This window comes from Myotis daubentonii, chromosome 15, assembly GCF_963259705.1.
Source record: "Myotis daubentonii chromosome 15, mMyoDau2.1, whole genome shotgun sequence".
NCBI classification, from domain to species: Eukaryota; Metazoa; Chordata; class Mammalia; order Chiroptera; family Vespertilionidae; genus Myotis; species Myotis daubentonii.
Window position 1 is genome coordinate 26112641 of NC_081854.1, and position 15521 is coordinate 26128161.

General features: G+C 51.2%; 2 protein-coding genes across 9 annotated transcripts; both read right to left on the reverse strand.

Moving 5' to 3' along the window:
* Positions 1-771: 771 nt before the first annotated feature.
* Positions 772-5729, reverse strand: ETV2 (ETS variant transcription factor 2). Of its 6 annotated transcripts, XM_059666809.1 has the most exons (6): positions 2837-5729; positions 2654-2728; positions 2325-2384; positions 1645-2109; positions 1219-1331; positions 772-997 (listed from the first exon to the last, which is right to left on the reverse strand). In XM_059666809.1, exons 1-6 carry the CDS (start codon positions 2904-2906, stop codon positions 791-793), a joined length of 990 nt encoding a protein of 329 aa, XP_059522792.1. In that variant the 5' UTR covers positions 2907-5729; the 3' UTR covers positions 772-790. The 6 variants fall into 6 exon arrangements, with proteins under 6 accessions (XP_059522792.1, XP_059522789.1, XP_059522793.1 ...); XM_059666806.1 differs by having other exon boundaries at positions 772-1331; positions 1645-2384; positions 2837-2926; positions 3829-5729; XM_059666810.1 differs by lacking the exon at positions 2325-2384.
* A 153-nt stretch (positions 5730-5882) lies between these two features.
* Positions 5883-14154, reverse strand: RBM42 (RNA binding motif protein 42). Of its 3 annotated transcripts, none has more exons than XM_059666802.1 (10): positions 13932-14154; positions 13566-13710; positions 12275-12359; positions 12094-12168; positions 10509-10574; positions 10258-10412; positions 9453-9785; positions 9018-9135; positions 6208-6402; positions 5883-6128 (listed from the first exon to the last, which is right to left on the reverse strand). In XM_059666802.1, exons 1-10 carry the CDS (start codon positions 14057-14059, stop codon positions 6016-6018), a joined length of 1413 nt encoding a protein of 470 aa, XP_059522785.1. In that variant the 5' UTR covers positions 14060-14154; the 3' UTR covers positions 5883-6015. The 3 variants fall into 3 exon arrangements, with proteins under 3 accessions (XP_059522785.1, XP_059522784.1, XP_059522786.1); XM_059666801.1 differs by having other exon boundaries at positions 10258-10433; XM_059666803.1 differs by lacking the exon at positions 10509-10574.
* Positions 14155-15521: the final 1367 nt, after the last annotated feature.

Below are 15521 nucleotides of genomic sequence, written 5' to 3' on the forward strand. Positions count from 1 at the left end.
TGCTTCTTCTGCCTGGAACATTCTTTGCCTGATTTCTAAAATCAGCTGTTTTTTTCCCTCCTAGAAGCCTTTCCTGACCTCCTCTTCCCCAGGCAAGGTAAGGTTCCTCCTTTTGGATCCCTCCATACCCTGGAGTTTTCCTATCCAAGCCGACCACTCTGGGCTGTCCCTGTCTGGTGATGAGTCTGTCTCCCTTAAGGGCAGGATCCAGAGTTGCCTTAGTCACTGTTGTATCACCAGCATTCTCCACAGGAACACTCAGAAAGCTCTCTTTAGGGGCTCAGTGGTTTCCAGAATGGTCAGGCTCTTCTTGGAGTCTAGGTCTGAGTTCTGTGTTCCCCAGCTTGGGTGGGGAAAGAGTAGACGGCTTGGGGGGAAGGGGAGGGGGAGAGCGGGAGGTGGTGGTAAGCACTAGGTCTAATTCCTTGCCAGTCCCTAGCATTGTGAGAGCACACAGTAAGCCCTTTTTGGAGCCCCAGTCATCTTTTCAAGGGGGACAGAGTAGGAAAAGTCACAAGTTAGTGACTGGGTCTGATTTCTTTACAAGTTCCAGCACAGGGCAGGCACACAGTAGAGCCTGTGGGGGTATTGAGTTAGAATCCTTTGCATGTCTCATCACACATTGAGCACACAGTAAGTCCTCTAGGTCTGGGTCTACTTTGGTCATGTGTGGGAGGGGTTTGGTGGGTGAGGGTGCGGTGCACACAGGCTCCCCAGCGGGTCTAGGGGCCTAGTCGGTATCATTGAGAAGGATGCAGACAGCACACGAAGGAAGTTTGACCGGGTATTTTTATTGGGTTGCTGCTCCCTGTCGGGCCCTAGCCCCAGCGTCGTCTGGATAAGCTAGGCCGGGCACGCGGCCCCCAAAGCGGTACGTGTACTTGCGCCCACCGCTCTTTCGCACGATGTCCCGGCGGTAGTAGTAGCGCAGGCCTCGGCTCAGCTTCTCGTAATTCATGCCGGGTTTTCTCTTGCGCTCACCCCACAGTCGCGCCACCTAGGGCGAAGGCCAGGCTTAGTCAGAGAAGGTGGGAGCGGGAGGGCTTAGCAAGAGATGGGCAGGGTTCCGTAAAGTCCGGACACAGGTTAGGTAGGGCAGAGTGCGGTTGAGGTGAGGGCATGCTGGGCGGACCAAGGGCGAGGCAAAATGAATGGTGGTGCCGAGTGAAACTGGAGGAGACTAGGGCCGGACTGGGCGGGTCTGGGAGGCTGCCCCACCTCTTTGGGGTCGCACAGCTGGAACTCCAGGCTGTTGCCTGTCCAGCGGATGCAGCTGCTGCGCGCCTCGTCTTGGAGCAGCTCCAGGAGGAACTGCCAGAGCTGAATGGGACCTGCGGGGGGCGGCAGGTGAATACTCAGGTTTTCTGGCCCTGGTCCAGGTCACTTCGATGACTCAGGAGTCTGGGGTCCCTCACCTCGAAGGTCCAAGGGTCCAGGTTTCCCCAGTCCAGACCCTCCTGTCTTCCCTGTCGCCTGATTCAGGAGCTCAGGTCTTTGTCCCTCGCTCCCTAGAAGACTGACTACCTTGGCACCAAAGTCCCGCCCTCTCCGCCAGTTTCACGGGTCCCACCCCCTTCGGCGTCCAGGCCCGCCTCCCTAGACCCCAGCTGCGCTCCCTGCAGACCAAGTCTCCGGACCTCTCACCTCGGTGGTTAGTTTTGGGGTAACGAGCCAAACTTGCGCGGTCCAACTGCTGCTTCGGTTCGGAGGAAGCGGTGAGATCGGAACTCTGGTGCTCCTTGGAAGAGGTGGGGCAAGCCGTATGCAGCCCCATGTCCCAGGAGGTGGGACAGTCGGAGGCCCCAGGCCCGCTCCAGGGAATGGAGTCGGCGCGCCCCTCCGCGCGGAGGCCCTGGCTCCAGTATGCGGCGCCGTGGGAGCCAAAGGGACAGTCCCGGCCGGGGGAGCTCGCTGTGGTGGGGGCACGCGACCACGAGTGGGTCCCGCCCGCGGAGGTGGTAGTGTTGTGGCCTGCGACCCCCGGAGACTCAGCGGAGGGGGCGGGGGGGGCGGGGCCCAGCGCCGGCGGGACTCGGCTCCAAGCGTCCCACCCGGTGCATCCCCGTTGTATCCAGTCTCCTGACCACGAAGGAGCCTGAGAGGCGTGCTCTGCGAGGAGGAACAGACCGCAGTGAGGGGAGGCCAGCTGTCCCGCCCCCTGGCCGCCTCAGGAGTCCCCTGGCTCCCGGATCTGGGCCAGGCCACGTGGAGGACACAAGCGTCCCCAGTCCTATCTCCATTCTCCCTCAAAAAGTCAGGGAAGCTAAACTTCAGCCATGGTGAAAGACCCCAGACTCCTTCCCCGCCTCTCCGCACACACTCACCCGCCCCCCATGGAGTTTCTGGGTGCGGTGACGCGGAGCTCCGGTCCCAGTGTGGGAGTCCTGCGAGGGGTAAAGATGTAGCTGAGTTTAGGGAAGGGTGTGAGCAATGCCTAGAGCACCCCCGCAACCACTCTCCCAGTATTAACCCCCCCACCCCCCCGCCCCTACTCGTGCAGACCTAGGACTCAGGACCCAGCCCCCTCCTCTTTCAACCTCAGGAGTTCAAGCCCGCAGCCCTCTCCCCACTAAACCCCAGGAGTCCAGGCACGCCCCCTTCCTCCCTCAGACCTAACCTTCCCCAGCACCCAGGGGGCCCAGCTCACAAACACCTTTCCAGCATGTCTCTGTCAGTGTGTCCCCTTGGAGCGCCACTTCAGGGAAACAGAAGCCGAGCTCAGCTCCTTCTGCAGGCAGTCAGATCGGGCTGGTCAGGGTCAGCGGAGGCCCCCATCTGGGTCCCCCCGCCTCCCCCCCCCCCCCCCCACACACACAGTTCAGCCCCACAAACCTACCCAGCCTTGACAGTGTGTTTCCCAGGGGCACTTCCTGTGGTGATGCTTCATCCCACTTCCACAAGTCCATGGATGCTTGTTGTGAATGTTCTGGGCAGGGGCGGAAAGGCACAGGGTGAGCTGGGGACACGTAGGGACCCTGCAGTCTGGGCCCCAGCCCTTGCTTCTCTCAGACACAGTAGTTCAGCCCTCTGCTCCCTTCTTCCCCAAGACCCTGGAATCTTGGCCTCCAGTGTCCTTTTTGCCCAGACCAGGAGGGACCTCAGCCCTTTTTCCTCAGACCCAGTAGTCCAGACCCCCAGTCCCCAGTTCATGATGGCTCACCTCTGGTGGGTTCCTCTGTCCCCACCTGGGGGTCTCAGCCCCATTTCATACCATGCATCCCCTCCCCTGGGGGCCTGGACAGGGGGGAATTTTCCAAGACGTCAGAGCTGGGGGTTGAAGCTAGGTCGAGTTGCAGGGGGCTGGGCGGGGCTGAGCTACACTCCTCTCGCCTCCCCCCCTCAGGGATGGCCACCAGCCTCCTGTAGCTGGGGCTGTCCTGCTGCAGGGATGGCTAGGACTTGGACAGAAGCTTGGGGAACAGCAGGCTGGGCAATGGGGGATACAGGGGGGTGATGGGAGTGGGGCAGGGGGCTTGGTGGACAGGTTCTCCATCTTGGGGACTTGATTCTGCGAAATGGGTGGTGGAGGTGGGGAGGAGGGTTTGGGTACAACTGGGCTGGTCCAGGCTTATCTGCAACAGGAAGGGGGATTTCCGGCCAGACCCTTGGTCTGCCTACGTCACAATCCACAGGGGGACTGAGGGGGATGGGATGGAGGGGAGGCCTGATCAGGCTTTGAGTTCTCCCCTTCCAGGGCTTTGAGGGCATTCCGGGGCTGCTCTTGGGCAGCATCGCTCATAACAATAGCATTAAAAAAATAAACAATAACAACAGAAATAGCCCGCCCAGGTTGGGCTGCAGGTTTAATTCCCGATTAAGGGCACATACCTGGGTTGCAGGCTCCATCCCCTGCCCTGGTTGGGGCGCTTGCGGGAGGCAACCAATCAACATGTCTCTGCCTCCCTCCCTTCCACTCTAAAAAAAAAAAAAAAAAAATTAGAATTCAATCTAAAAAATATCCTTGGGTGTGGAGGATTAACAACAACAACAAAAATAACAGTAATACTGATAGCTAACATTTTATTGAGGGCTCATTGCATGCCACCAACAGTGCCATGGGCCTTCATTTAATTTTCTTATGAGGTAGGTACAAGTCTGATCTCTATTTTATGAAAAGAGGAAATTGAGGGAGACTTTCTTCATCTCCAGAGTCCATGCCCTTCCATGCTGTAATAGTTTGGGACAAATGGGAAATTTGAGTATAAACTGAATATGACATATAGAATTACTAATTTTCTTAGATGTGACAGTGGTATCATGATATGACTGATGTCTCTATAATGAAATGAACACTGAGATATTTAGGGGTGAAGTATTATGATGTCTATAACTTGCTTCCAATGACACAGCAACCTTCCCCAGGTCTTTGTTTTTGAGCCTCTCTCTTCTACCCATCTCCAGTCCCATTGTACTGCCTCACAGTACTCATATTTCTTCATTTTTCTGCTTCCTTCCCCACCCTTCCATTTCTGTCCATCTGTCTCTCAACTCACAATCAATTTCTCTCTGTTCTCAGGAAGATTTAAATGCACACTTTAAAACCCCATTTTCTGGCATTATTCTCCTTCCTTATCTCCTCCTTTGCCCCTGCGGTTAGTCAGCAGAGGCTGAGCAGGAGTAGGGAGGGCTAATGATATGGGGGTGGGGTGGGGTTTGAGGGTCCCCAGGCTGGGTGGTCCAGCCCAGGTGGCAGGGGACTGAAGGGCACTTCCTGCTGGAGAAGGAGGCCCTCACCCTCTGACCAGACTGGAAAATGTGACATCAGAGAGGGGGCAGTAAAGGCGAAAGACAAACAGAGGGAATTTGACACCTCTCCTGAGTGGCTAACTTCTGAGACTGGCATTGTTTCCCACTTCCCCTCTTACCCCCAACAATCCAGGGTTCTGACCACTATGCTCCTGGGAGACCCTCATCCCTTCCTCATGCTGGAACCATGCAATCTCCCACTCTGCTTCATCCCTGCCCCCGCCCTTTCTAGGCCTCCAGCCCACAGTAGTCTCAGGACTTTCTAAAGTGCAGATCTGTGATGCCAGTTCCCTGCTTGAACTGTCTCAACTGCTGCCTTTGTGGCAAAGTCTAAGCTTTTAGTCTGGTTGGTATTCAAGGCCCTGCATGGACACTTCTTCAGACAGGCAGAGACAAGCTTGGAGCTGAGAAGAGATGGGAGGAGACCCACAGATACAGAGAGAACTGATTCAGAGAGATACAGAGGCATAGCAAGGGACAAACAGGGGCACTCACAGAGAAAGATAAACACTCAAGGAGACTAGAGAGAGGGTTTACAGAATGAAAAAATTGGGAAACAGTCTCGGAGATCCAGAAGGTGAGAAGTGCAGACTGGGAGAGAATGACAGAAAAGGATGAGAGTCTCAGAAGTGACCAGTTCCTAAGGGGAAGCCCTTCTGGATTCCCAGGTTGCACCTTGCTTCCCCATCCCAACCCTGACCCATTTGAGCCGTCACTATCTGATACTGGACCAGGAGCTCTGAAGAAATGACCTGGGACTGCTTATCACCAATGTATCTCTCGCACTGTGCGGCCCTAGGTAAGTTTGCTGAAAGCCTAGAAGGCTATGAGCTCCAGAAGGGCAGGGCCCAGAACCCCTACCTTGGTGCTGAGAACACAGGCTGGAGTCAGAAGAGCATGGGTCTGAGCCTCAGCTTGGCTTCAGCCCTGCCATATCCCCAGCTTCCTCTTCTGTAGAATGGGTTGCACTCAGCGTGCACTTAAGATGTCTCCAGATGTTATGGGAACACAGGAGGGACTGAAAAATGCCCGTCTGCATTTCTGTCTGGGTTAATTCTCAAAGCTCCCCACTATTCCCAGGTGGAGGATGCGCTAAACTTTGCACCCCAAAGAGTGCTTTCAAGCCAAGCCAGCGATGGAAATGAACAAAAATTTATTGACACTCGTTTTGGGGAGGATGGGTGGGTGAATAGTTGGGGGTTTTCCAAAGATAACTATGGGGAGGAGCCAGCGCCCGGCCAAGTGGGAGCGGGTGCCCAGCCACAGACCCTATCTCAGGCCCAACTTCTTCTTCTCTTTCTGCTTCTTGCGCACCACATCCAGGTTCCGGTCCTTCCACATGCTCTTGCGCAGCTTGATGGGGCGAGAGCCCACATACTTCCCTGTGAGAATGGAGATCTCAAGGTCAGGTTTAGGCCAGATGCCATCACACCCACTGTCCCTAGGGGAAGCCTCACTCACCATTCATCTCACGCATGGCTCGTACATAGTCGCTGGGGTCCTTAAAGCTAACGAAGCCATAGCCCTTGGTCTTGCCTGTGCGCTTGTCACGGATCACTTTGGCCTTAAGGAAGGATGGGAAGCGGCTGAAGGCGCGTGCCAAGATGTCATCATTCACCTCATTGCCCAGATCCCCACAGAAGATCCGGAAATCATCTGGGGTTGAGAGAAGAGAGGTCAGAGGATGTAGATGCCTGGTCAAGTGTCTGCCTTATTTAAAGAACTTCACCTTCTTTTGAGGCACCTGCCCCGCCCCCCCTCCAGCCATCCTCCCTTTGTATCCCTCAGCAGTGGCCCCCTTAGTAGTAACAGCCAACACCTGCACGGTATTGACCCGTACTAGGCTGTCCACTAAGCACTCATGGGGTTAACACATCCGGAACTCCCAACAACCCTTTTACACTGAGGCACAGAGAGGCCAAGTGGCTCTAACAGGAAATGGTAGAACTGGGACAAGAACTCAGGCATCTGGCTCCGTAGTTCTTTTAATTAATTGTACTATCCTTCCCCACCTTAGGGACATCTTACCCATTCCCACGATGAAGCCCCTAACTCTGTCCCAGCCCTGGCTTCTTCTCTGAGCCCTTGGTCTCCTGGATACCTCCCCATGGACATTCCCTGGGTCCCTGACACTGCTGGTTCCCATAATGGCCCCCTAGTACCACAGACTTCATCTTTCCTCAGCTCTGCTTTCTCTGCAAAGCCCACTCTTAATTCCCACAGAGACCCTGAAACCTGAACACATTGCCTGATCCTTCTCCAAGGCTGACCTCAGTTGCCATTTCCAGACATATCCTCTGGGCTGAGCCTCAACTGATCATGCTTACGCCCCAAGAATCTCTTCCCCATGAAACACATACTATTATTATCCCCTTGTTGGAGATGAGAAAATGAAACTGGAAAGGCTAAGTCACTTGCCCAATGTCACAAATCTAACATCTACATCAGTGGTTCCCAAAGTAGGGCACATGCCCCATAGGGGGGCAATTCAAGAATGAGTTACTATCTGAATCTTTTGCATTTCTTACGGTTCTAGGGGCCTCATATACATATATATACATATATAAACATATATGGTGACATATTTATGCATTTTAGTTCTCTATTGTATGTTTTGAAACTTTGCTATTTTTTCATATCACTTCATATTATTATATTTAAACAATTTCTTAGTCCTTTCTTTCTTTTATTTTCCTCTTCCATGAATGCCATGTTCTTTGGAAGCCTGTGTAGACAAAGTTAATGGCCTTTTAGGCTTTCTCCACGTGAATAGGAGTTCACTTTTTGAATAATAAAAATTTTATGTCATGGGGTTGGGGGGGCATCAGGATTTTAGAGATGCTTAGGTGGGGCAGGGCCAAAAAAAAGGTTGGGAACCACTGGTCTACATCCTGTACTGGCCACATCTGGGCCATGCTGCCATGGCCATGGCCTGGGGTGGTAAACTACCCAAGAAGATGTAGAAGTCAAGGACTGGGATGGGAGGTAGGTATCTTTCTTCACCTACAACTGGGGCTGCTCCATTGTTTCTGTGGTAATTAAGGACATGCTAGGCCCGTGGTCGGCAAACTGCGGCTCGCGAGCCACATGCGGCTCTTTGGCCCCTTGAGTGTGGCTCTTCCTAAGCCTTAGGAGTACCCTAATTAAGTCAGTAACAATGTGCCTACCTATATATTTTAAGTTTAAAAAATTTGGCTCTCAAAAGAAATTTCAATTGTTGTACTGTTGATATTTGGCTCTGTTGACTGAGTTTGCCGAACACTATGCTAGGCCAACCCAGGAGAAAATAATCTGACAAACTCAGAGGGTGAGACCTTCTACAAGACACCTGGTCTGGACACTTCATATAACTATTATACATAAGACAAGGCAGTGAGGGGGAAACCATTCTCATTAAAAGATAATCTAGAGCCCTAGATTATCAATGGATAGAGCGTCAACCTGCAGACTGAAGGGTCCCAGGTTTGATTCCGGTCAAGGGCACATGCCCAGGTTGTGGTCTTGATCCCCTGTACGGGGCATGCATGAGGCAGCTGATCAGTGATTCTCATCAGTGATGTTTCTCTCCCTTTCCCTTCCTCTCTGAAATCAATAAAAATATTTAAAAAAATCTAGAGGCATAAAACTATGTATCCTGATTTGGGGGAAAATGGCTATAACAGATAGTTTGGGGGAGAACTGAGTTAACTTGAATATAAATCAAACATGAGATACTATAGTTTTGTTAATTTTCTTAGATATGTTAATGGTATTATGACATGAAAGAGAATGTCACTTTTCTTAGGTGATGAATACTGAGGAATTTAGGAGTGAAGTGATAACTTAATCTATAACTTGCTTCAAATGATTGAGCAAAAACCCAAAAAGCACACATACACACAGAGAGATAAAATAAATATAGCAAAGTAGCTGCTGAATCTAGATAGCATATATGTTGCTCTTCACTGTGCAATTCAGTGTTTAACATTTTTCATAAGAAGTTGGGAGAAAAAGGAATGTTTTCAAGCCAGGCCCCTCATGAATAAAACGGAGGCCAGAAGGTCCTCAGTGCCAGTCACCTCCGTCAAGTTCTGTTCAGTGGCTGGATGAGGGCCTGCCCCTCAGAACCGCAGCCTAGTCCTCCATGAGGTGTGCTAACAACCATGCCTGCCCTACAGAGAGGAGGCAGTTGTGAAGTTACCTGGTTCATCTTCCCTCTTTCTGCCTCAAGGAAGAGAGGTTGGCCTGACTTTGGCTCAGCAATGCCTGACCCTGGACTTTGGCCCACTTACCTGCATCCCACTCCAGCAGGCTGGGGTCTTCCCAGCTGCTCCCAGCTGCTGTGCGAATGCAGCGTTTTAATTTCTCTGGCTTTCCTTTCTTCTTGTCCTCACCCAGTGGCTCTGGGACCTGCAGAAGAAAGGGGAGCAAAGGCTTGGTGTTGGAGTCTTTTGGACCCATCTGCCCCCCCGCCTCCCCTCTTCCTTTGCCCCGCTCCCACCTTCCTTTGCTCTTCTGCCTCCAGTTAAAGGATATGGTTCTGGGTGTGGGTATGTGTTTCTGCCACCCTCTCCCATGTCTTTCTAATCCCTCCTACTGCCATCAATAGAGGACTACGTGTGTGTGTGTGTGTGTGTGTGTGTGTGTGTGTGTGTGTGTGTGTGAGCCCATGGCTCCTGTCTGCCCTCCCAGTCCTTTCTACGCCCACTGTGGTGCTCCTTACTTACCTCAAGAGCCATGAGGCCAGGGGGTGGCTCAGGCCTCGGGGGTCGGGGTCGCGGACGCAAGGACAGGAGCTCAGGAATGCGCAGTGGGGGCAGCAGGCCTCGCACAACTTCCAGAGGGAGGGGCAGGGGCTCAGGCTCAGGCAAAGGCATGGCCAGGGCCAGTGGTAGGCTGGGTCCAATGACGGCAGGGCCAGTTGGGGTGCCTCCTGCTCCCACAGCTACGGCTGCACTAGCATCCTCTAGCCCGGCTGCTGCTGCCACCACTGCCTCCTCCTTCTCTTTAAGGCCCAACCCCAGGCCTAGGCCCAGCTCTCGGGGTGTTGCTGGCTCTTCCTGTGGGCAAGGGAAGTGAATGAGAGGGTCAGCTCAAGGCTCAGACTTCACTCCCATTCTAATCCTGTATAACAAAGCAAGGGCCCGGGGGTCAGAGAGCAGGCAAGAAATATGGAGACAGAGAAAGGAGTCTAGTCAGAGACAGACACAGGGACAGAGAAACACAGTCAGAGATACACACATATGAACAGACACAAGGACAAAGAAAGACACCAAGACAGAAAAACAGAGAGGGCCAATCAGAGGAAAAATGAGATATAGAAATATACCAGAGCATATGTTTCTCTCTACTGTTTTCTCAAAGAAAAAACAGAGATTTGACCACAAAATTAGAAGGACAGTCTGAGAGAATGAGAAGGCAGAGACATGAAAAGCCAGGGAAAAGGCAGACTTAGACACAGTCCATCAAGCCAGGATCAAGGATCTCCCCACCCACTGCACTTCTGGCCATCAGCGACCTGTGCACACTCACCAGGGGAGGCCTCAGAGCAGCCATGGAGCCCAGCGGGGGGCCCGGGGCCCGAGCCATTGGTGGTAGCATCATAGGTGGTCCAGGGGGCCCAGGCAGAGGGGGGCCCACAAGGGCCTGGTGAGGGGGCCGCAGGGCCATAGGGCGAGGACCACCTGCTGCAGAAGAAAGAGCAGAATCTGTCAGGGTGTTAGTGGGAGAGTTAGAGGGCTTGGGGGGGTTATGTGTCAGGGATGATGACCCTTGCCCCTCACCTGCTCTCTGAAGCACATGGGGGACGAAGGCCGGACGCAGGATAGGGGCCCTCTGGGGGGCCACAGCTGCGGGAGAGAGAGATGGGGGTGTGTGTCATGGGGGACCAGGGCACTTGGGGCAAGGCGTGTGTGTGAGTGTGTGGGTACTCTCACCATCCAAAAAATCCTGGAGAAGAGTGTGGGGAGGTGCAGGGGTCTTTTCATTTGTTCATTCAGCAGAAATTTACCATTGAGGATCTCCTCTGTGCCTCCTCCTTCTCTTTAAGGGCAATGCCAGGGACACACCAAAAGACCAAGGCTCTTAGGGAACTCCTGGTCCAGAGTAGGAGGGAATTAACCCATTACCAGAGGGTGACAGCCCAGAGTGATTGGGGCTGGGGTGGGGGAAAGTCCAGGCATAGTGGCTGGGGCTAGGAGGGGGAAGCCCAGGGAATAGTGGGAGCCCAGAGGAGCCTTCTGACCTATCTAGGGGCACTAGAGAAGGTTTCCTAAAGAATGGGACCTGGGAGCTGAAACCCAAAAGATAATGAAGAATTACACAAAAGACAAATGGAAAAAGTACTGGCAAAGGAGAACATTTATAGACAAAACCTTTTCCCCCTTTCAGTTTAGTATAATTATAATCGAGGAAGTCAGAGTTAGAGAACATCGTAAGAAAGTGGTTAGGAGGTCAGTAGGCATCCAAGCATAGCCTTATTGGCTGAGCCATGCATGTCCTCCTGAGAGCACCAAGGAGTCACAGCAGGATTGGAAGCTGGGCAGGGTGACTAGATCTGATTTGCATTTGATCAAAACCATACTAAAGAGTAAGAGATGTTTTCTCAGATACCAGATTCTTTAAAAAGTACAATAGGATTTAACATGTTTGATCTAATAGAAATTGTACCATATCCTTTTCATAAAGAAATAATATCACAAAACTTGCCTTTGTATATAAAATTCACCTCTGCAACAAAAAGAATGGTCTGTGGAGAGGACAGATGTTAGTTGACTTTGGTTAGTTTGATTTTGGTTTAGTTTATAGGTTTTAGAAGGTTATAGTTGGGTGACAGCGGGCAGGAGAGAGAACTTCAACATGAGAATTGCTGGCACATTCCAGCAAAGTTTAAGGATGTGGGGATCTCTCTCTCTGCAAGGGGCCATGTGATGTAGGGTCTTGACTGGCAGGTGCACAGCCTGGTGCTTGTTGATGGTTTGTTCATCTCATCAACAACTAATAGCAGGTAATGCATACTATGTGGCAAACACCAAGACTTCTGCCCCTCACGGAGCTTATATTTTAGAGAAAGCAAAAAGTAATAAGTTATAGAGCTTGTTATAAGGTGTTAAATGCTATGAAGAAACAGAGTGAAGGGTAGGGATTAGGAATGACAATAGGAGGTTGGTTTACAATGACCAAGTTAAGCCTTATTAAGGCAAAATAACTTGAAATACATAATCAGGTTTGTGCTTTAGCAAGATGACAACATCAGGGTAGGGATGAAATGAACAGGGTAAGTTAGAAGAACAATGAATCAAGCAAGAGGCTGAAGTCGTTGAAATTAGACTGCTTGGTTAAATGTGGGTTTCCTGGCCCCAGACCTACCTGCTCGTCGCAAAAACATCGCTTCTCGAGCCTCTGGACTTTCCAGGTGACTCCGATCACCAGGGCCAAAGCCAACTGTTGGGAGAGAAGAGACAAGAATGGTGGGAAGAAAGTTCTGGGCATCCCTTCTTACCACCCTACCTAATCCCCTGGCTCCCTCACCCCACTGCTCCTTACTTACCTGGACCCACAAAAGGAGGGCCACCCACCATGGGAGAAACCACTGTGGCTGCAGCCGCTGCCCGGGCCTCCAGAGTCTGTTGGACCTGTTGGGAAGGAGGTTGGGGTAAGGGGCCTGACTCAGTGCTCCCAAACTGCCCTGGCTGGCTCACCTTGGGAGGCCAAGAGTTCCCATTCTTTGCACTGTGTGTGGGGCTGGCTATCCGTCAACCTTTAGGGATCACACTAGCTAAAGCTGTCCTTAGCCCATGCTTAGCAGCAACTTCTCTCACTATCATGCTACTTCATCTGCCCCATAGCACTCAGCACTATCTGAAATTATGTCCAGCCTGTTCTCCCCATCCCATGCCACCACTGTCTCTTGCCTTGATCATTGTAATAGCCTCTTCCTCAGTCTCCTTGATTTTGCCCTTGCCCCCCTACACTCTGTTCTCCACACATAGCCAGAGCTACCCCATTAACCTCTAAGTTGGACCATACCACCCCTCTGCTCAAAATCCCTCAGTGGTTTCCCACTTCAGAGCAAAAACCAAGGTCTTTATGGTGACCCACAAAGCCCTGACAGATCTGGTGTCTCTGTCCTCATCTCCTCCCACTCTCCATTGCTCACTCCGCTCCAGCCACACTCTTCTCCCTGCTGTTCCTTGAACATGTCAGGTACACACCTGCTTCATGGCTCAGACATCTGCATGGTTCCCTCCATTATGTCCTTAATATCTTTGCCTAAATGTCACCTCCTCAGAAAGGCCTTCCCTGACTGCGCTGATAAACCTGTCCTTCTGATTTTACTTTGACCTGTCTCTCCCAAGTAATATTTAAACTCCGAAAAGGTGGTAATTATTGTTCTATGTTTTGTTTTCTGCTATATATGCCTAATTCCTAGAATAGTGCCTGGTGCATATAAGGCACCCAATAATTATTTGTTGACCGAATGAACAAAGTTTCATTTAATTGTTTTCTGTTTAGTTTCTCTCTCCACTAGTCATACATAACTAGTATTGAGCACTTGAATATGACTAATGAGATTCAGACACTATTTGATTCAAATATACATTTTAAATAGATACAGACATTCCTATCACTGCATAAAGTTCTAAACAACATGCTCTATAAGCTCTCAAAGGGCAGAACAATTGTTTGCCTTAATCATTACTGTGTCCTCAGTGCCTGGCACATAAAATATTTGTCAGGCAAATCAATCAACAAACCAACATGTCATTAGTGCTCTGTACACACACACTGTGTTCCAGGGATGGTGCTCTCTGACTGACGATGCCTTAGTTCAGACGTACCTGCTGGTATGTGTTGGTCGCGATAATCGGGCGGATCACAGGAGCTGTTGGGACCTGCATCGCATCTACCGTGGGGACCGTAGGCACTGCGGGCATGGCAGCTGGGATTCCGGTTACCGGGGCCCCCAGAACTTCCTGCTCAAACCTGGGGGAACAGGACACCAAAGCTCAGGCTCTTGCACCAATTCTGGGACTTTGACTATATCGACACGGCGCCTTCATCCCTACCAACCTCGCCTTACTCCCGCCCCCACAATTCCAAGGTCCCATTTCCCCATGATAAAGTCACATGTCGGCCCGATTGCTCCAGGGTTCGGCGGCCCCGGCTCTGGGACGTTTTTTATCCCGTCCTGTCGCGGGCCTTACAGGGCCATCTCCGCCTCCATCTCCTTCAGGCGTTCTTCGCCGCTCTTGCCCGGAATGCTGGCGCCAGGGCCCGGGACCACGGGTCCTCCTGCACCCGGGAGTCCCGGGAGCGGCCCCGCCCCAGCCATCGCTGCTGCCTTCACTCTCGCCGCTACCACCGCCTGGCCTCCGCCGGTTCCGCTGTCTACTCTCTGGGTTGGTCCCCGTCGGCGCCCGCGGATGACCTATGAGCGAAAGCGACGGGCGCTGGTGCGTGATGTCAGACGCCTGCGTTTAGAGCGGAGGCCAATGAGAATCTGGCCATACCCGGAGGGCCCACCCAAGGAAGAATATAGGCCAATCAGAATGCTGGAAAATCGGACCAATGGAAGGACCTGAGTCTGTGAGTGTGGGTCTTCCCAGAGGCCAAATGAGAGCGCCCTGACGTCAGTTGGTCCGCCCCTAGCGTGGAAGCGGAACCTCTGAGAGCTCGGGGAACGCGGAGGCCGTTCCGGAAGTTGTAAAACACACTTAGGTGCGCGACGCTGGGCGAGGCTGGAGGCGCTGGGCGCCGTGGGCAGACAGACAAGGGACCAGGCAGGACCCCCAGAAACACTAGGGACATGCTGTGGGAGCTCAGAGGAGGCGCTTCCTGGAGGCTGTGACAGCTGGAGGCTTTTACTGGCTGAAAATGGACGAAATGCTCTGCGTTACGTAAAGGACAGTACAACAGTCAAGAGCGTCAACTCAGAAGGTCACGTTGTGTAGGTTTGGTCTGTGTCCTTTCTTGAGACATAGCTGACCGCTCCGGTTTTGATAGTTCTAAAACGCTTTATTATGAATGTTTTAAACAGTATGCAACAATAGAGGAATAATACCTCTCCACCATTACTAACATTCTACCCTTCTTGTTTCATCTATACTTCTATTTTTTTTTTTTTTGCTGAAATATATTAAATTCCAGCCATTTGTCAATTCATGCTTCATGATGTTTCTCTGATAAGGACTATTAAACATTTTCAAACCCAGGAAAATTAATGTCTAAGTATCATCTAACACCGGACTGTGTTCTATGTTCTCTGCCTCAAAATGTCTTTATACAATAGTACTGTAAAATAAGACCCATATACCGCACTTGGTCTTTCTTTTTTTCAGAACAATTTTATTGGCTACCTTGGTTTCTTGAAGTTTCAGTCTGAGTCAGCACAAATGAATATTTTGTTAAAATTCTGGCTCTTGTTTCTGTGCTAGAGATAAGAATAGGAAACCTTTTAAAAACATTGGTATTAACTAGAGTTCATGTTTTATTCAGATTTCCTTAGTGTTTACCTAATCTCTTTTCTTTTTGAGCATTCCAAGCAGGATACCAGCTTATATTTAGTTATGTTTCCTTCAGCTTCTCTGCTTGAGAATTTCTCATACTTTGTTTTTCATGACTTCAGTAGTTTTGAGGTGTAATGGTCAGGTATTTTTGTAGAATCTTCCTCATTTGCGATTTGTCTGATTTTTTCCTTATCATTAGACTGGGTTTATGTTTTTTTGTTTGTTAGAAAAGACCACAGAAGTAAAGTGCAATTCTCAACATATATCAAGGATAAACACTGTCACCAT

Excerpts from the sequence above, each read along its gene's own strand:
- ETV2 (XM_059666806.1), bottom strand. The coding sequence starts at position 2,906 with ATGGACTTGTGGAAGTGGGATGAAGCATCACCACAGGAAGTGCCCCTG. Across the intron at positions 2,729-2,836 it reads AAACACACTGTCAAGGCTGG|AAGGAGCTGAGCTCGGCTTC; the intron begins GTAGGTTTGTGG and ends GACTGCCTGCAG. Across the intron at positions 1,332-1,644 it reads CCCCAAAACTAACCACCGAG|GTCCCATTCAGCTCTGGCAG; the intron begins GTGAGAGGTCCG and ends CGCCCCCCGCAG.
- RBM42 (XM_059666801.1), bottom strand. The coding sequence starts at position 14,059 with ATGGCTGGGGCGGGGCCGCTCCCGGGACTCCCGGGTGCAGGAGGACCC. Across the intron at positions 6,403-9,017 it reads CCTGCTGGAGTGGGATGCAG|ATGATTTCCGGATCTTCTGT; the intron begins GTAAGTGGGCCA and ends TCTCAACCCCAG. Across the intron at positions 6,129-6,207 it reads AGCCATGCGTGAGATGAATG|GGAAGTATGTGGGCTCTCGC; the intron begins GTGAGTGAGGCT and ends CCATTCTCACAG.